This window comes from Vombatus ursinus, unplaced genomic scaffold (genome assembly GCF_900497805.2).
Source record: "Vombatus ursinus unplaced genomic scaffold, bare-nosed wombat genome assembly UNPS02005286.1, whole genome shotgun sequence".
NCBI lineage: Eukaryota > Metazoa > Chordata > Mammalia > Diprotodontia > Vombatidae > Vombatus > Vombatus ursinus.
This window is the reverse complement of record NW_020945064.1, coordinates 11,984,839-12,005,632: the sequence shown is the minus strand read 5'-3', so window position 1 is coordinate 12,005,632 and position 20,794 is coordinate 11,984,839. Positions and strand designations below refer to the sequence as shown.

Sequence of the window (20,794 nt, the reverse complement as noted above, 5' to 3'; positions counted from 1 at the left end):
ATCTCTCCCGGGTATGACAGTCTATGTTCTGAGGCCTTTCAGCTCTGAGATTCTTTGAGATTTCTATGTGGCACAGTGGACAGACGGCAGGTACTAGAGTAAGCAAGACCTGAGTTCAAATCCAACCCTAGACACTTAGTAGCTGTGTGACCCAGGGCAAGTCACTTGACCCCTGTTTACCTCAGTTTCCTCATCTTTAAAATGGAGATAATAATAGCACCTGCCTCCCAGGGTTGTTGTGAGGATCAAATGAAATGATAAATTGTAAAGTTCCTGACACATAGTAGGTGCCATATAAATGTTAGCCATCTCTGAATGGGAGAGACATCCTAACCCAGTACAGAGGCCCATTGGCTGAATGGCCAAGAATATGCACTAGGAAAAAAGAGACCAGGGCTATGATGCCTTCCTCCACCTTGAGTTGTGTGACCTTACACAAGATTTCTAATCTCCCTGGGCTTTTGTTGGCTCATCAGTAAAATAACACAGTTCCCTGAAAGCAGGAGGTTAGAGCAGATGAGCCCTTGAGGTCCCTTTTCACTGAGACCTGTGGTTGTCTGTGATACATTTTGCTGTTGTAGGGCATCTCCTTTTGGAAAGTCCCCAGATGTCTCACAAGCATCTAGTTCCCACAGCACTTTTTACAGCAAGGTAGAGAGATGCCCGCCATCTCTGTAGGACCCTTCCCTAGTCCGCCACTTCAAACCATGTGATGTTTAATGGGGACAAGTCTTAAATGCATCAACTTGTGTTACTAACATTAATATTGTTTCCACTGGGGGACTTGAGCAGCATGGGGACTTTCCCAGGGTCATTCAATAATTTAGTGGTTGAGCCAAGAATAGATTTAATGAGCTGGAATGTCCCTTGCTCAAAACCATAAACTGATATGGCACAACATCTTTGAGCCTCAGTTTCTTCCTTTGTAAAATGAAGGAGGTGAAGTGAAATGATGTCTTTCTTAGGTCCTTTTCAGGGTTCAATCTTAGGATCCTCGGGATACAGAATAAAGGGGTAGGGGAGAAAGGGTGTGAGTTTTTAGCTTCTGATTTTGAGTCCAAATAGGAGCATGTCAAGCTCATTCTGAAAGAAAAAGGAAAGAGTTCTCTTAATAACTGGCCATAGCTTCTTTCTATGGATACAGTGGATAGAGTATTGCAGCTGGGAAGATTTGAGCTCAAAGCTTGCCTTACACGCTACCTGTGGGATTCTAGGTCAGTCACTATAACATCTCAGCCTCAGTTTCCCCTCTGTGTAGAAGGAGAGGGCCCTAAGGTCCCTTAACTGCCCTAAATCTATAATTCTTTGTGGTGCTACCCTAGCACACCATGCACCACGCTCATTTCTGAGATCTCTAGTTGCTATCAAAGGAAGAATTCTTGAGAATCTTAAGCTATGTGGCTTTTAGGTAAGTTGGTCTAGGTTATAAATCATCTTGTAGTTCCCATGCTGGTAGAGTGAGGCACGTTTTTGTTTTTAGATGATCTCGGAGGGATGTCAGCTATATTTAAAAACAAAACGCACCAAAACAAACCAGCCCACAGATTGTTTATTTTGCTCCTATCAGTGACTCGGCTTAAAATACTCCAGTTACCTCTTTTTAAAAAAATGCCTTAAGCTGTAGAAGAAACAAATGGAGGCGGTGCAGGAGATGCATGAGCCTTCCTAAAGGTAGCCATTTTGGGGAGTCACTGGTATCCTACAAGGAAGCCTAGAGCCGGGAGGGACATCCTTCTCGTATGGAGTTCACCTCGTTGTACACAGGAGGAAACAGACCCTCGAAGGCCACTTGGCTCCAGTGAGACACTCCATCACCCATCCCTGGGCTGGTGCACCGTCAGTCTCCCCCACCTAGAACTTTCTGCCTTCCTCACCTCCAGCCCTTGGCTTCCTTTTAGACTTAGGTCAAGTTTCACCTTCTGCGTGGGCCATTTTCTCATCCCTTCCCCTTTCAGAGTCTTGTGTCCATTCTGTCTGTGCCTTGTAAGAATCTACTTATTTGCATGTTTTTACCCTCATTAGAATGGAAGCTCCTTGGGGCAGCTAGGTACCCAAGTGGATAGAGCTCTGACCTTGGAGTCAGGAGGACCTGAGTTCAAATCCAGCCTCAGACACATGACACTTGCTAGCTGTGTGACCCTGGGCAAGTCACTTAACCTCAATTGCCTCACCCAAAAAAAAAAAAGAGAAGGAAAGGAAAAAAAAAAGGAAGCTCCTTGAGGACAGGGCCTGCTTTTGTCTTTCTTTGAATCCCTGTTGTTTAGCCCAGTGTCTGGGATGTAAGTATGTAATAATTGCTTTATTAAGCCAGGAAGCCAGGGAAACCAGAAGGTGAAGGTAAAGGAGCAGAGCAGGCTCGTTGACTAATTGCCTGACCCATGGCCTCAAACAGGTAACATATGTATATGTGTGTATATACACACACATTCATATACACATACCCTGATGTACACATAGCTAGGTGGCACAGTGGTCAGAGTGCCAGACCGGGGGTCAGGAAGAAGTCCTGAGTTCAAATGTGACCTCAGACATTTACTAGCTGTGTGACATTAGAAAGTCACTTAACCATATTTGCCTCAGTTTCTTCATTTGTCAAATGAGTTGGAGAAGGAAATGGCAAACCACTCTAGTATCTTTTCCAAGAAAACCCCAAAATAGAGTCAGACAGGATTAAAACAATTAATAAAATACATACATACATATGTGTATATATATATACACATACATACATCTCATATATGTATGAATATGTGCATCTCTAGTTTATCTAATCTCTATCTAATCTGTCTTTCTATAGATCTGTCAATCTGTCTACATCAGAAGCAGTATTTGAGCTTCTAAACTAGTGATACCAAACTCAGATAGAAATGGGGCCACTGAACCATCTGCATATCGACTTAGAAAACCACCTATTAACATTATTTGTGTTTTATTGTATTTTTATTTCTTTTGGTAAATATTTCCCCATTACATTTTAATCTGGTTCAACTGCCCTTTGGAGTATTATGGGCCATGTGCCTGGGTGTGTGTTTAATAGCTCTGCTCTTTACCGCTTTATTAAGCTAATATGAAGCAGTTCAGTGCATTATTATTCTTTTTGAACCTGGGTCTCCCTGTCCTGTCCAGACTGGACATGCAGGGGTCACCCCAGGCTCAGTCCCATTGTGGAGCATCACAGAAACTTTGGACTACTCTGTTTTGGACCTGAGCTGCTTTGATGGTCCCCGGCTCCCAGGGGCTAACCTTATTAGTGCAAGGCCTAGTGCCCATACCTGATTGGCTTAGCCCCTGCAGCTCAGAACTCTACCAGCCTCAGCCTCTTGGTGGCAGGGATTATAGGTGTGTGTGCCACCATGGGCGGTGGTACACGTGTATATTACAGAATTGTTTGTTCTTAGCATGGAAAAAAGAAAATGCATTTGGTGGTAGGATTCATGTCCTCAGTTTACTTTTTTAACTTTCTGTTGTCAGATATGGTCATATGTGAAACTTGATAGCTGCTAAGAGTGCTGGTGAAAATGAAGTCTTGCTTTTTTTTTTTTTTTTTTGGCTAGGCAGTGGGGTTAAGTGACTTGCCCAGGGTCACGCAGCTAGTGTCAACCGTCTGAGGTCATATTTGAACTCAGGTCCTCCTGATTCTAGGGCTGGTACTCTATCCACTGCGCCACCTGGAGTCTTACATTTCTATTATTTTTGTGGCTTCTGAACATTATAACCACCTCTTTCAGCTTTTGTTGGTCAGAAACAAAAGCCACACCCTTTATGGCCTTGTCCTGGGCAGTGTGGTACTACCAGCCCTGGGTGACTCTTCTAAGCACGTTAGAAGTGGTTGGCTGGTTCAAAGTCAGAATCTGTCTCTTTTTCCCTCCCAGAAGCAGTTGTGCTTAGAGGATCTTGGCTCTGGTCCCATCTGGGTGACTTATTTTGACCTATATGACTTTGGAGAAGTCCCTACCCTACTGCCCCTCTCATTGTCTTCATTTATAATAAGAGGCATTTGGACTAGATTCTCTCTTCCAGTTTGTATTTGTCAACCCCAGTTGAGTTTGACTGGTACATGTACCAGGGTTTTTCTTCTCCTTACATCTTTTACATAAAGGCAGCCTGTGATTTTGATAGGACGTTGGACCCAGTGAGAGTCAGCAAATGTGAGTGAGTTTCTACTAGGTTCAAGAGGCCATGAGGGATCTGGAGGTGTCCAAGACACACTGTTATACATCCTCCTTGCCCCGCCTTCCTCTCCAAGGAGCTCAGAACCTAAGCAGGGGCTGACCAGATACAGATAACCAATACCACCAGAGGGAGAGAGCTGAGTAAAGAATGGAGAAAAAACTTGCACATTTGGATCAAGGAGACCAGCGCTTAAATTCCAGCTCTGGCCTTTGCTGCATGGATGACCCTTTCTCTGGACCTTAGTTTACTCAGCTGTAAAATGTGGACTAGCTGACTTCTCAGGTCCTCTCTACCTCTAAATCTGTAAATCAGTAAAGTCTCTAGGATTTAGAGGGAGAGTTCCCTGTGTGTGGGGTGGTCAGTGGAGACTTTTCAAAGAATCACAGCTCATGATGGGTATCACGATGCCCGGTTTAGTTTTGGTTTTATATGTGAGTGTGTGTGTGTGTGTGTGTGTGTGTGTGTGTGTGTGTGTGAGAGATGCCTTGGGTCAACCTGTGAGCTGGCCATCACCTGAATTCCTCCTATCAGTTCTTTAAAGCTCATTTCAAACACCACTGCCCCTGATCCTCCTCCCAAGCAGAATTCACATTTCCTCCCTTGGATATCACATAGAATTTTCTCACTAATGCAATAATAATTTATTTACTATCATTGTTTTCTCTATGAGAGATATTCCTACTTAGATTACCAGCCCAGAGAGGACACACCTTCCATAAGCTTTGTCTCTTTCCCAGCTCCCAGCACAGTGCTCAGCACACAGTGGGTGTTTAATAAATGCTTGTTAGATTGAAGTGAAGGGACTTTCCTAAAGTTATTCAGCTATTCAGTGGCTGAACCAAGAGCAGGCCTCTTGAGTTTGGAATGCAGGGTGTTCTAATCCCTTGTACAACTGGTAAATAGACAAATGACGGCATCTTGATGGAGGTGGTTGGTTGGACGAGAAAACCTCTTAGTCCCCTTCCAGCGAGAACATAATAAAATGATAATAACTATCATTTATATAGTGCTTTAAGGTTTGCAAATCACTTTTACAAATATTATCTCATTTATCATTATACCTCTGAGGGGTGTAGGATGTCTTCCCCTTTTTACAGAAGAGGAAATCGAGGCTCAAAAGGGTTAATTGATTTGTCCAGGGTCACACAGTAAGTGTCTGAGGCTTAATGTAAACTCAGGTTTTCCTGATTGGATCCAGCACTCAATCCACTGTACCACCCAGCTACCTCCTGGAATTATCCTGCAATCATTCCAAGATTCTATGAACTGAATAATGAAAAAATGTATAATAATAATAAATAAAATCAGAACTTTCAGGGGCATTATAAAGAGGTAAATAGTGGTGAAAGACAGACAGTCAGATACGGAAAGGAAAGGTCGCCTGATGCTTTCAGGAGTTTAAGCTTGAGCCCCAGACAACCTGGTTAATGGACATCCTGTCTATAGTAATTAACCCCACCTCTTGCAGGTTCTGTGTTTCTTCTCAATAAGGTCATTTGCCGTTGATGGGAGTTCTCCAAAATGTGTCTCTGGATGCAGCTTCTGATAGCAGGGGTCTGGGGCTGGAGCTGTAGGTAGTCTGGGTTTGGTTATCCATGAGGCTTATAGCTACCCAAGGCCTTTTCTGAATTGTGTAGCACTAGATGAGACACTGATCTGGAAGGGGCACGTTGAAATACCCAGTGGACCAGAAGAGTGACCACTTCAGAAAGCAATCTCGTTTTACTGCCGGAGTATTGGCTCATCTTTCTAAATGGGATTTCTTGATTGAGAGTCAATTAGAGCCTTCCAGATTTTGTAATTGAAATGGCTTTCAGACGCAGAAAGTCCGAGTTTGCCTGGGTGTCTTGAATATCATAATGGAAGTGTCAGACATTTTCTTCTTCCTCCACACTTGGCCTCTGCACCCTAGGACCCTGATGTAGGACGATGATCCAGTTGCCTCTGACCCAGAATGCCGAGGGAAACCCCCACTTTGAGTCAGACCCGGCATCGTTTGGGCATCTAGACTTCTAGCGGCACTCGGTGCCTGACTGCTAGGCAGCTCCAGCAGCTCTGAAGAAGTGTGAGCATCTGGCCTCCTGCCAGCCCAGCACTGGGGCACACGGCATTCCCTCTGCTCCGGAGACAGGTGTGTGCATTTCAGGTGTTGTGACCTCAAGCTGTTCAGCACTCAGCCTCTCTGAAAGCCCACTCCAGCAGAAGCTGGAAGACTGTTTTAATGATGGCCCCTCCCCAGAAGGCACTTGGCCGCCTTTGTAAGGAGCTTTGGGTCACATGTGGAGAGCCAACTCTGCTGACTCTAGGAAGGGGAGGAAAATGACTAATAATTCTAATAACCCCTTCATTCCGGGTAGCTGATAGACCCATTGCCTTCTGCTGTAGTCAGACCACGTCTAGGGTACAGCGTTCAATTCTGGTTGACATATTTGAGGAAAGACATTGGCAAAGAAAACTCGGAGGGCATAGAGGGTAGTGGCTTGGCCTTGGAGGCAGGAAGATCTGAATCATGACCTGCCTCTGCTATCTACTACAGGACTGTAAGCAAGTCAGTGAACTGTCCCTGTTCCTGGCAACTCTCTGACCGTAAATTGTAGAAGATTGGGCCAATCTGCGTCTGTGGAGGGAATTTCTACAGTGGAAATGCTCCAAATCAATGAAATCATAGGTCTAGACTAATTTCCCCAAAGAGGAGATGGATAGAGCCCTGAATTTTTTAAGTCAAGAAATTGTTATTTGGTCGTTTCTGGTCGTGTTCAACTTTTTATAACCCCGTTTGGGGTTTTCTTAGCAAAGATTCTGGAGTGGTTTGTCATTTCCTTCTCCAGCTCATTTGACAGATGGGGAAACTGAGGGAAGCAGGATTAAGTGACTTGCTAGTAAGTGTCTGAGGCCAGATTTGAACTCAGGAAGGTGAGTCTTCTGACTCCAGGCCTGGCACTTATCCGCTATTGCTCTACAGCGTTAGGCAGTAGTAATAAAGGCAGAATTTGAACTCAGGGCCTTGAACTGCAAAATCAAGGCTCATTTTAACAAGTTAGATTACCCTCCACTTTTGGAGACTCTTTTCAAGACAAGAACATTTTGGAGTATAAGCATTCTTGCCACTCCGCCCCCTACACACTCCACCAAGTGATGAGCTTCCTAAACCTCATGCTGACTGAATGGATTCTTTATTTATTGTCCAATTAGTCTTACGTATATACCTCTGATATTAGGAACGAGCACTGTTCAAAGGCATATCTTAATTGGAATTTCAGATGGATTTCTTAGGGAATAAGTATAAAGATGTCAGTAGAAGTCAGGCCCAGGATAGTGAGAGGCTTAGGGTTCCAATTCGAAATGTCTCCTGGGGATAGAACCCAAGAGTTACAGAAAGAGAAGGAACTTTGGAGGTCATCTGCTCTCACCACCTCATTTTCCATAGTATAATTTAAAGAGCACTTGGAGACCTGTGTTCCAACATAGTGTGAACTTGGAAAAGTCACTGCCCATCTGAGCCTCCATTTCCCCATCTATAAGATGGGAGTATAGCAAACCTAATAGTACTCCCTTGGTTGGAATTCAGCAAATTGCTATGGAAATATGAGCTACTATGATAAGGAAACTGAGGCTGAGGGAGATAATTTTGCTAAGATTACACAATACAGCTAGTTAGCAGCAGAGCTAAGACTGTCGCTGGATCTCTGGACTCTGATTTGGGGGGGGGGGGGGCCCTGTCGCTGCATAGTGAAGGGTCAAGTTATTCCTTTTTAACTCAACTTTTTCAGTAGTGGGAGGAGAGTTTTGTTTTGTGCCCAAGTGACAAAATAATGATGATGAATGGTACCTTTGGGGAAGCTAATCCCTCATCAACTCATTCTTTTTTTCAGATCTTCTCTTGGCATTTACTGTAGGGCTCTGCAAACTATAAACATCAATTTACTAATTGGTAATCTAGCACAAGGGTTCTTAACCTTTCCATGGACCCTTTGGGCAGTCTGATGGAGCTTATGTATAGACCCCTTCTCAGGAGAATGTTTTTAAATACATAAAATAAAATACATAGGATCACAAAGGAAAACAAAGGTTAGTGGAAATAGGAATGTGAATTTTTTTTGTCTTACCCAAGTTTACCGATCTCCTGAAATCTGTCCATGGATCCATTGTTTCGTATATCCCCATTTAAGAACCTCTCATCTAGAAGGTAGTTCACTAACCTGATGATAGGGCAGCTTTACCCCTTTACTCTGGGTAATATGCAAACCCTTATATTCCCTTTCTAGAGAAACAATCAAGGTGATTTCTTTAATCGTAGCAGGGAAATTCTCATTCTTCTTTGAAAAATCGTTGAAAGCTGGAGTTATTATGGACAGGTCCCTTGTGTCTGAGCTACTACATCTGCCCTGGGAAGACATGAGAGGGTTTCTAAAGCCCTTGGTCCCACTTCCTGCATCCCAGATGGGGCCACTGAGGCATAGCCAGGAAAGTGGCTCAATTGAGATCATATTAGGCATCAAGGGAATTGAGAATCAAAATAGGAGGGCTCCCAACTGCCTCACAGAGTTGTTTCGAGGATCAAATGAAATAACATGTGAAAGCATTTTTCAAACCTTAAAGTGATACATCTACGTAAATACTACTATTTTAGGATTGTAAGATTTAGAAATGGGATGTATCTAATGTGGTCCAACCCCTACATTTTACAACAAAGAAGTAGTGGCAACTCACGTTTATAGGATATTTTAAAGTTTACAAAGCACCAACCTCACAGTTGTCATTCAGTCACTTTTTAGTTCTGTCTGACTCTTTGTGACCTCATTTGGGGTTTTCTTGGCAGAGATATTAAAGTGGTTTGCCATTTCCTTCCTCAGCTCATTTGACAGATGAGGAAACTGAGTCCAACAGGATCAAGTGACTTGCTCAGGGTTACGCAGCTAATAAGTGTCTGAGGCCAGATTTGAGCTCAGGAAGATGTCATCCTGACTCCAGATCCGGCACTCAGTCCACTACACCATGTAGTCAAGTAAGTGATACAAGAATTATTCCCATTTTCCAGATGAGGGATTAATTTACCAGTCCATATATCTCTAATTTGAAGCCCAGGGTCCAGGAGAAGTTGCCAGGGACTATACCCTGGCATGACAATAGGAGAAAAGTATTTCTTAGATGGTTAAAACGTAGTCCCTTGCTTTTAGAGCCAGAATCGTCTTTCTCTTCCTCCTACCCACCCAACCCCCTCACCCCCAAGTTTCTAGCTTCATTTTCTCTTCTGGAAACCTGTAGGACTTTAGTTAACTCCCCTGGAGTAGATTGTGAAATCTCCTGGGAAGAGTGAGTCTCATCTCCTTAGGGGCTGGCTGTCTCTCCTCTGGTCAGTAACATGGTACAGCTGGGGCCTCTTCCTCAAGAATACTGCCCCTGCACTTTCACTGGCCTGCGCACAGTAGGGCCAGCAGTCCCTCTGGCCAGGTAGGAAGGGATATTCTGTGGCTACATAGTACCGTTGTAGCCCCAAGCATAAAGTGTCAGACTCAAAGATGGGTGAAGCCAATCCCACCTCACATCCCAGATCAGAGTGTATGAGCAAGAGGATCACGACCCTTCTGGGCCTCGGTTTTCCTCTTTTTCAGCCAAGCAAGGCATCTTTGACCCTTGAGCAAGTCACTTAGTAATCTGCTCTGCAACCTCATTTTCCTTATCTTAAAATGAAGGGGCTAGATGAGAAGACTTTTTAAGGGCTTTCTTAGCCTCAAAACCTGTGATCCTGCCCTCAGAACCACTGTCCTATTTTGCCCAACTGTCACCACCTTGGGCCTCCATGTCTTCATTTGTAAAATGAAAGGATTTGACTAGATGACCCCCTGAGCTCCCTTCCAGTCCTGACTTTCTAGGATTCAACCTTGCTAAAATAAGAGCATTCATGAATAGAGGCCCATTTGGCATCGGGGTCCAAAAAGCAGTATGGTCATTTGGTCAGATGTCTCCAAAATGGACAAATTTTGGCATAACCATGTGGGAGGATGAGAAGTTGGCATGTCTCCTTTACCAATCTCTTCCCCAATACCCATAACTTTCAGGCAGCTTCTCTGAGCAATAGGGAAACATGTTTTAGAGGCCAGGGCCCTTCAAAAGAGGAACCTCTATAGTTAAGGAGGGTTTAGTTAAAAACACTATTTCTACTGACCTCAGGGACCCCATAAGGGAAAGGAAGAAGTCAGAGAAGCAGGGAAAGAAAGGACAGAAACAGCCAAGCATCTTGGCATAATAGAGAAAGCACTCTGGACTTCAGATTTAGGAGAGTTTGTGTTCTGGCCTCATCCCTGTGCAGCCCCACTTGTGTGACTTTGGACAAGGCCCTTTTGGCTTTCTATGACATGTGATGATCGATTTTGAGATTTAGAATTAAGTCCAACTCCTTGATTTTTATGGGTGTGGAAATGGACTCAAGAGGAGTTAGGTGACTTGCCCAGAGTCTGGACCTAAAATGACTTGACACAGATGTAGTGATACAGGCAGATTTGAGTCCAGACCCTCTTTTCACTAGGTTGTGCATCCTAAGATATTTTTAAGCCTCATGGGTGTGCATGGTGTGTGTGTGTGTGTGTGTGTGTGTGTGTGTGTGTGTGTGTGTGTGTGTATGTATGTATCTATCTATCTTTTTACTCAACAGGCACACTGCCTGGGGACAGTCTGAATCCTGGGGTCCAGAAGGGGTGTTGTTTCAGGATAATCATCACCCCAGAGAACAGGCATGACTGTAGCCCAGTTCCAAAGACCACAGGCCCCAGCACTGGTTAATATCACTCCTTCTCCTTTATGAAATTGTTTTGTTTTTGTTTTGTTTTTTGTTTTTTTTTTTTGTAAGGCAGTTGGGGTTAAGTGACTTGCCCAAGGTCACACAGCTGATATGCGTCAAGTGTTTGATCTGAGGCCGGATTTGAACTCAGGTCCTCCTGACTTCAGGGCCAGTACTCTATCCACTGCACCACCTAGCTGCCCCATGAAATTGTTTTGATAGAGTTTGTTTGTTTGTTTTTAACAGATTGTAGCATTTTACAGTTACAAGAGACCATAGAGATTGTCTAGGCCCAACAGAGAAGGAAACTGAGGCTCACAGAGACCGAGACATGCCCTGGTTTCCACAGGTAGGAAGCAACGAAGCGTCAGGCTTTGAAATCCAGCATCTCTACCACGTTGTGTTTAGGGTTTAGAGTTGTGAGGGCCCTGGGGAAAAGAGAGCCATCATCCAGTTCAACCCCATCACTTTACAGATAAGCAAAGTGAGGCCTCCAATGATCTGCTTATCAAGGTCACACAGGTAGGACCCAGGATTGGAGCCCAGGTCGTTCCAAATTCCATGCAGTTTCTTCAAACCAGCCCTCCCCCAAAGAAACCAGGCCTCCCCCACCTCCTGCTTTTTTTTTCCCTAGCCCAGCTAGAAGCATATAGAGTTTAAAGTTTTAAAATGCAAATATTTCTCTTTTATGAATACCAGCTGTCTCCCCAGAGCATGGTACCTCGGTACTGTACTTTATTGTCCAATTAGCTTCCTGTATCTGGATACTAGAGAGTTGAGGGAGAGACATTAGAGGGGGAGATGGAGGGAGAGAAGGAGTTGGCCTGAGGAGGGAGAGGCAGCCTTCTGTGACAAGTTTTGTGCTCGCTAGTGGCCTTGCAACACCTTTACCAGCCTTCACAGCAGATGAGCTTGGTCCGGAGGGAGCCAGGCTTTTTTCCTTTCTCCTCCCAGATGGGGGAGACGGGCAGGTCACCTCGCCTGAAGGTGATGGAAACTCCACCAGCTTTCACAGCCTTGATTGGAAAAACAGCCCCCTTCAAAGGAGACAGACAGGGGGTGGGGGAGGGCTGAAGGGAGAGAGGGGAGGTGGGCAGGGGCATTCTTTTCTTCTAAAAAAACCGTATCCAGCCTCACTCACATTGGCTTCCTTATGCATTCACCTCGCATGCTTTTCACCAAAGCTGGCTTCCCCATTCACCAGGGCTCTGCTGCTCTTACAATGCGAGGCAATTAGAATTGAAAATCTATGCAAAACAGCTGTTAACTGATTGTAAAGGAGTGCAGCTGTATGCTGGGTACAGATTGAAAACAGAGGCCCTGAAAGGAGAGGAAGTGTTGGAGCAGCCCAGGGTTAAGAGGCAAACTGATGTAACCTCGTCAAAGGGAATTTTATAGGGCTTAACCCTTTCAGGGGGAGAGGGGGGTGTCTGGGTATATGACAGTGACCTTGGCTTCTAGAAAGCAGCCTAATGAGCCTTGGGGGGGAAGCCCTCCTCCAGAGGGGACTTGGGGGTAGCGAGGGGGTTTGAGGGTCAGGATCCAAGCCTGCCCTGAAAGCAGCCTTCCTCAGCTCCCTGGATACCAGAACAAACTTCCTTGTTTCTGAGAAGGGGGCACTGGGAGAGATGAGTTGTTCCTCTACCAAAGCCCTTTTATGTATTTCTCTTCATTCATTCATTCATAGAATCTCAGAGTTGTATAGGACCTCAGAGATCATCCCAGTTCTCCCCCCCACCATGCCATGCCCTCTGTTTTACATGCCAGACGTTTCTCTCTATCCTTCTCCCCCACCCCAATCGTGACCATTGAACCCTTCCTTATAACAGGAAAAACAGGTCATCCAAACCCTTACAGCCCCAGTTTGAAAGCTTCTGCAGCCGCAACCCACCTCTACCTCTCTCTTGAGTAGACAGGTGAGTGTCTCTGTTCTTGGGAAGCAAAATGGCTCATTGCAATTCATCAAGTTGCCTACTTTGAGGTTTTGTTTTCCTTCACATTATTGTAGTCATTTATATAGAACTCTCCTAGTTCTGTTAATTTTCTTCTGTATCAGTTCATACCAGCCTTTCTATAGTTCCAGGAATTTTTCACTCCTCGTTTCTTAGGGTGTAATAAATAGCATTTCCTTACCCTCATAGACCACATTTTGTCCCACCATTCCACAATGGAGGGATGTCTGCATCTTTTTTTTTCTTTTTTTTTTGCTACCATCAAAAGTGCTGCCAGGAATATTTTGTTACGTGTAGGACCTTGCTTTCTGTCGCTGACCCTTTTGGAATCTCTGGGTCATAATGGATTGGGGCCTTTTTGCATAATTCCAAGGGAACCTGGAACACCAGTTCATTACTATATTAGTGTGCCTATCTTCTACCCTGTCTGCATACTGCATTGACTATTTGTACCTTTCACCATCTTTGCCAATTTGCTACAACCGTTATTATTTATTATTATTATTATTATTATTTTTGCCAACAAGAAAATCGAATCCTGGAGAGAGGGAAGAGGGGGAGGGGGGAGGTATGTGAGGTGGGAAGGAATGTTTCTTGCCCAAATTAACACTTGACTGGTAAAGCCAGCAGTAGAATCTCACTTACTGTGGTGCTCTTTCCACTAGGCCATGTTGAATTTAGCAACTGTTTTTAGGCACCTACTATATGCTTAGCACTGTTCTAGGCACTGTGAGGTGGCTATAAATCATATTTGTTAAAAAATTATTTAAGCATTGCCACATGTTTTGCCCACAATAACTCTGCTGGGTAGGGAGTTGCAAGCATTATGAATCTCATTGTGCAGAAAAGAAAACTGAGGTTCAGAGTTTTAAAGTGTAAGCAAGTTACTTAATAGTCCTGGGCCTCAGTTTCCTCATCTGTAAAATGCAGTGGTGGGACTAAATGAGTTATGAGGTCCCTTCCCGCTCTAAATGTGTGATCAAGCAATGTTAGGGGGGGTCTGGTTGGGGAAATAAAATTCTAAATGAGGCGGGAAAATTAGGTTAAATGACCTATCCAAGTGACACAGCCAATAAGTGTCATATTTAGTATCTATCTAGTATGAGGTATGGTGTGTGACCTCCAGGAGTATACAGTGTCCTTGAGAAGATAAATCAGGCATTAATGATAGATAATACAAGGCAGTCCATGCTACATATATGCCTGAGAGGTGTAAATGGGAAGTGCCGTCGGGAAACAGGTTGGAGACATTATTGTGAGATGACAAGATTGGGGAAGGCTATATGAAGTTGGTTGCATTTTTTTACTTGATCATGAAGAGTCTATAGGCAGAGATGAGGGAGAGGGATTATTGTAGCAAATGTGGAAGTAGGGACTTCCCTCCACTCAGCCTGGCATCAGAGGAGCTGGTTTCAGTCAACTAACAGTCAGCTTGTTGTCTTTGAACCAACCAGTCATGTCTGACTCTTCCTGACCCAGTGGACCACACTGTCTATTGGGGTTTTCTTGGCAAAGATACTGAAGTGGTTCACCATTTCCTTCTTCGGTGGATTAAAGGTGTTGAAAGGAAAATTCTTTTGTTTGGGCTTTTATCCTGATTAACGAGGCAAAACTCTGGACAACGAGAATTAAAAGGAGCTTATTAGAAGTATGTCAAGGTAACCACATGTAAAGGGACTGTTTACTGTAGATCAAATATGGCTCCAAGGTGGGGCCAGCTTGTATTGGTAACTTCTGGGGAAAAACAATTCTGATAGGTCAGTGTCAGCAAAGGTGGTTGGGCCTTTGCATCTGAGTTCCTTCCCGTGGTAGCAAGTACATGACAATTTCCAGGTACATACAGGTAGGGGGTGACTTGACTAGGTGACAAATAGCTGGGGACTGGGGGACACTGATTGACAAGCTGGTCTGAGAACACTGGGTCGCTAAGTCAGCTTTCAATAAAGGCAAACAGAGGTTAAGTGATTTGACCATGGCCATACAGTTAGTAAGTATCTGAGGCCAGATTTGAACTTGGATTTCCTGACCCTCTCCACTGAACCACCTAGCTGCCTCCTAACAGTCAACTAACATTTACTAATTGCCTACTAATGTGTGCTGAACAGTGAGGTTACAAAGGCAAAATCCAGTCCCTGCCCTCAAGGGGCTTACAGACTAACCGGGAAGACTACAGAACAAACAGTCTGTCCAAACAATACATACAGAATAATTTGAGGGTAGTTGCTGAAAGAAAGCACCTAGATTAAGGAGGATTGGGAAAGGTTTCTTGCAGTAGGTGGGATTTAGCCAAACTTTGAAGGAATGGAGATGAGTATTCAGATCTCAGCTTTGATAATCTACATTCTGGAAGAACCTTGGGCAAATTCCTCACACCCCTCGAACCTCACCTTGCGACTCCTGGAAAAAGAAAGAGTTAATCTAGGATTCTGAAATCCTATCCCAGCTCTCAATCAGTGCTCCTAAATGAATATTGTTTGTATTGTATTGATCTGAATTGAAGAGCTGAGGTTTGGTTTAGACCGACCCTTTCACCTCATTACCCCTGGGGTTACTTTCCCAGACCTGGAAAGAGGTCTTCCTAAGGATGATGATGAGGCTCACACCATTATTCTCTGAGGTCAGACCTACTGGAGAATTTGACAAAGTATTGTAATTCCTTTGGGGTGTGTCGGAGAGTTTGGGTGGGAAATTGATGGCTTCCTTTTCTCTTAAGAAACTGCCTTATGCCCTCAGGCTAGGAGGTCACTTTTGAGGGCCTTTTGCAAGTTTTATTATCCCAGATTTATTCATCACCCACCTAATTTAGTCTTCATTCTTTGATTCTGCAAGCATTTCTTGAACTCCTACTGCATACCAGTCCCTCTGCTTTGGCCTGTGCTTACCAATGGAAAACAACCCTTGTTCACTAGGAACTTGTGGGAGACCGGGTCCACCGATACACAGTGAAGTAAATATAAGATTTGTATAAACCAGAGGTGGGGAATCTGTGGCCTTCTAGGTCCTTGGGTGTGGTCTTTTGACTGAGTCCAAGTTCTACAGAACAAATCCTTTTATGAAGGGGATTTGTTCAATGAAGTCAAAGGGCTGCACTTGAAGACCTACAGGGCCTGGTGTGGCCTCAAGGCCGAGGTTCCCCACCCCTAGACTATGAACAAATGCAAAGTAATTTGGGGAGGGGAGGGCATCAGCAATTGATGAGATCCTGAAAGGCCTCTCTTAATAAAGTGCTTGTGGAATTGAAATCTCCATGAGATCTGTGTAGATAGGTGAGTGATCTTTATCATCTTGTAGAAGCCTTGAAAAAGTCAGGGCTTAGTTGGGGAAATGAGAATTGTGAAGCTCAGCTGGCCCTATTGGGTGGCTGTTAACCTCCAGGGACTGATTCTTCCTCTTCTCTCCTGCCCCTTCACGTGGTCTGGTTTAGAGGAAGGGAGATAAGAGATAAGAGGAGGATAGCCCCATTTTTATAGGTGAAACTGAGCCCAAAGGAGAATTGTGAGAAATGAAAGAGTTAAGTTTCCACATAAGTAGATAAGAAATCAGTACAGACTGGCTAACTTTTCTGTCGAGGAGGGGGGTGTGTGTGTGACAGCACGATTCTCGGCACATAGCGTATGTTAAGGGTGGGGCATATAAGGAAGATTGTAACCGAGGTTTAGGACCAATCCTGATCCAGAAGGGAGGAGTTAGGCAATTACTAACTATAAAGCTTGCTCTGGCTTCTTTACTTTCGAATTTCTCCTCTTCCAAGGAGGTGTGCCAGCTTCTCTTGAGAATTGAAAGGAGCATTTCAACCTCTTTAATAAAAAGTCTTTGAGATGCCAGTCTTCGGAACTGAGTCTGGGGTCATCTTTATAACAGGTTGTATCTTGCCCTGGGTTAGCACACAGTTAAGTAGAAGGCAGGAGGCAGAATTTGATTTCAGGTCTTTTAATTCCAAGCCCAAGATTCTATTCTTTATAGAGGTATATAAATCTCAATCTTTCCTAGTTTTTCAGTCTTGTCTGACTCTTCATGATCCCATTTGGAGTTTCCTTAAGGAAGATATTAGTGGTTTGCCATTTCCTTCTCTAGCTCATTTGACAGATGAGGAAACTGAGGCGAACAGGGTGAAGTGACTTGCCCAGGATCACACAGTGAGTCACATTTGAACTCAGACCTTCCTAACTCTCTGGCCAGCCTGCTTTCCTCTCACTGTGCCACCTAGCTGTTCCCCTCTCCCCCTAAATCCTGGCAGGTGGCTGCTATTATTATCCCAGTTTTACAGATGAGGAAACTGAGACAGATAGAAGCTAAATGACTTGCCCAGTATCACATAGTGTCTGAAGCTAGATTTGGACATATGGTAGGTCTTCCTGGCTCCAGGTCCAGCACTCTTATCTATATGTATTTTGCCAACTAGCTAGCCTTAATTTTCCTTATTGACACAGTCCCAACAATTCCCTGTGCAGCAACCACTCATTTCGATTCTGGTTGTCTCCATCCTGGCACATCCCTTCCTTTTCATCACCTCTTACATAGCTGCTCTCCTCTGCCTCTATCCCTAGCCCCCAAACAAGTTAAGGACAGGCTCTTTAGTAGTCCCTAGTATTTTTCCCTCTATCACTGCTCCTGGTCATTTTATTGGCAGTGTATGGAGGCATAAATGCCATATGATTTTAGAGCCAGATGGCACCTGTGTAACCAAGGGCAAATCATTTCACTTTCTTGGGTCCGTTTCCTTATCTATAGAACCAGGGGATGGAGGTGAACTTAGATGGCTTCTTCTATCCCTCTCGGTAGAAAATTTATGATCCTGGAGGGAACATCAGAGCTGGAGGGGACCTTAGAACATAGGATGTCAAGGCTTGGAAGGGACCTTAGAGCTGAGAACATCAGATCTTGCAGAATTAAGCTCCTTATTTTATAGATGAGGAAATGAAGAGCAGAAACCCAGAAATTATTTGCTCAGGGTAACAGCAGTAGGGCCAGGGCTAAAATTCAGGCCTCTTGACTCCCCAGTGTTCCTTCCACTAGGCCACTAGCCTCATGAAAAGCTTCTAAAGAGAGGGATGGGGGGGGGGGGGTGGGGGGGGGGGGATTAGGTCTTTTTTCTTTTAATGGGCCTGGGGAGATTAGAGCCAGAATGGAATTTAGGATTTAGAGCTGGTAGGGCTTTAAGCATCATCTAATCCACCCTCTTTTTTTTTTTTTTTAAACAGGTGAGGAAATTTAGGCCCACAGAGAGGAAAGGAATTGTATTCTGGGTGCAGAAAATAAACAGTACACATTGAAAGCTTGCAAGGTTACATTGAGGTTACCCTTTTGCAAGGTTATACTGGTTCATTCTGCTGGTATTATTTCTGGGAGAGAGATCCTGGTATCATGTGAATACATTTCAAGACAAGCTTCCCTTAACCCACTGCTTTTCGGAAATACCTTCATCCAGGCTCACAGCAGCATGCAAACATGACGACATACCTCAGTACCTGTGTCTCATTCTCCCATTAACCCATCCCCCCCCCCCCCCCTTTTTCCCTTGCCAGTTTTCCTTGCAAAAAAACAGAAGGTGACACGTTGGGAAGGAAATGGGTGGTGATGGGAAGTAGTATGGAAGAAATGAGAAAACGAAACCCTCTTGGTAGTGCTTGACAGCTAGCTGGGGGTGCCTGAGGAGGAGAAGCGGGAAGGGAGGCAGGCCATGGCTGGAGAGAAGCAGGGATAGGCTTGAGCTGTGCAAGACACAGAGCTCCAAGTCTACAGAGCAGGCAGGAAATTAGGAGTCAAGTACAGAACCTCGTTAGCAAGCACACAGGCTGCAGGAGAGCAATTCCCACTCTTAAACTTGGAGGCCGTGCTCCCAGATTACTAATTTCCTTGGGTGTTATAAAGCGCTCCTTGGACCGAGTATAGTGACAGTGAGTATCATCAATCTCAGGCTTGCCAGCTGGGTGGTTGGTTAGAATCTCTGGGAGGCATAGGCGAAAACCGACTCTTTGCTGCCCTCTAGTGGTACTGGTCCTGACTGCATTCACTTTGCAAACTCCTTTCTCCACCAGTGACCCTTGAGGGCACTACTCCCCCCAGGCCCACTTGACTCAAGCCTCAGTGATCCCTGCTTGCCTGAATTCTGGACAGCAAGGTGGCACATGCTGATGCAGTTCTGCCTATCTGATGCCCTATTGCTGGCCTGGGTGCCACGGTAAAGGGGGAACCTGAGGGAACCCTGCCATGGATCCTGTCTCAAACCTCAGAGTTCCTTTTCCCAGTCTCTGCCTTATTATGGCTACTGGCTGATAGAACCATGTTGGAAATCTTCCCTGGGGTTGGTAAGACCTGCCAGAGATGGCACACCAGTGCCACAGATTTTGAGAATCCAGGGTCACCTCCAAGAGATGAGGCATGGGGAAAAGGCTTCAGCTGAAGCCCCCTTTCTCGTTGCCCTCAGAAATACCCATTCTTCTCACTTCCACAGCAGCTCCGGTGGTCACTTCACACTGTGCTGGAGATCTTTCTGCTTCCGGCTCCCAAGGAGGTCAGTCCCAGGGTTGGCCTAGCTGGTACAGAGAGGGTAAGAAACTCATGTTTTATTTTGCTTTGTATTCTGGTGGAAGGGCGTTAGTAATTGGCTGCATTGAATACTAACTGGGTTGGCTTGTGCCCTGCCTGAGCGGACATGAGGGAGGCAGTTAATGCTAGTTACATTCTGGAACTCTCTTTTGCCCAGTGTTTGACGATGAAAAGATGAACAACCCTCCTCAAAAATCTGTAACCCAGATCCCCAGAGATGGAGAGAGCAGGAATCCAGTCGAGATTCTCTAGGACTTTGACCAGCCCAGAGGCCAGTTGTTAAATTCCCTGCTTCCCCCATCCCACACCCTCTGCTTTTTGGTTCTGGTGACTTCCTGTCTCTAGCTGTCAAGAGCTTTAGTAGCAGGCTGCCGGACCACCCCTCCCCCAGCCCCCCCCCCCCCCCCCCAGAGAATCCACTGGGCTGTGGGTGGTATAAATTACAGGAGTCCGTGGTGTGAAGACACCGGGTGGTGAGTAAATTAGAGCATCTGGTCGCAGAGGCTAATAACAGAGGAAGAGACAAGCATTAAGGAGGCGCCGGCCAGGGATCGCAAGTCGTAAATGGGAAGGGGCCCCTCCTGCCTGGTGCCTGGGTTGGCTCGCTGGCGCCCGCAGGTAGGAGCCAGTAACGGCCTCCCCCACCCCGGCCTCGCTGCCTGGCTTCCCCTTTGGTTTGTGGTCTGAGGGGGAAGCCTTGTGTAAGGCATCAGATCTTGTCCCTACGCTCGCTCTCTCGGCTCGGCTGCACTCAGGAGGCAAGGTCAGTGGGTCCCCGGAGCAGGGAGGGCCCCGTACCTTCCCCAAGGGTGCGCCCTCTCCGTGTGCTCCTCCCCCGGTTCCCCCTCCCCTTCTCTTTACAAACCCCACTGGGGGCAGACAGACTGGTTCTGCGCTCACCGCTGGCGCGGGCTCGGAGTGCCAGAAACCCGCCAGCGTCATCAGGAACAGATGGATGGGAGATGGCAGGCGCCCAGCGCTCCCTCCCTTCCCTTCGCAATCCGGGACTGGAGGTGGGAGGTGGGAGGTGGGAGGGAGGGCGGGAGGGAGGAAGGGAAGGAGGGCGGTTGGGAGGCCCTTGGGGATGGTAGTTTGCACACTTGCCAAAGGAGTCCAGGGCATCTCCCAGGGCAGGTTTGGGGGCTGGCAGGAGCGCAGTGTTGGCACGGTGGGCTGAAAGCTAAAACCAGAGCGACGGCTGGGCTACCGTGGGCTCCCCAGCCATAAACGGCGTCTTCTTTCCTCGAGGTTTAAAACCATGCTTTCATCTTAACCCTCTGCCACACACACACACACACACACACACACACACACACACACACACACACACACACACACACAC

The 20,794-nt window shown here is 45.7% G+C and overlaps 1 protein-coding gene across 3 annotated transcripts in view; it reads left to right on the top strand.

The window, feature by feature from the left end:
- Positions 1-20,794, top strand: part of GSE1 (Gse1 coiled-coil protein) — a 789,996-nt gene that overhangs the window by 664,850 nt on the left and 104,352 nt on the right. For 2 of the 3 annotated variants that reach the window (XM_027847715.1, XM_027847714.1), the window contains exon 3: positions 19,358-19,453. The exons of the other annotated variant lie outside the window; for it this stretch is intronic. In XM_027847715.1, coding sequence (XP_027703516.1) covers positions 19,358-19,453 — 96 coding nt within the window. The remainder of the gene's footprint in view (positions 1-19,357; positions 19,454-20,794) is intronic. 3 annotated transcript variants of the gene reach the window in all.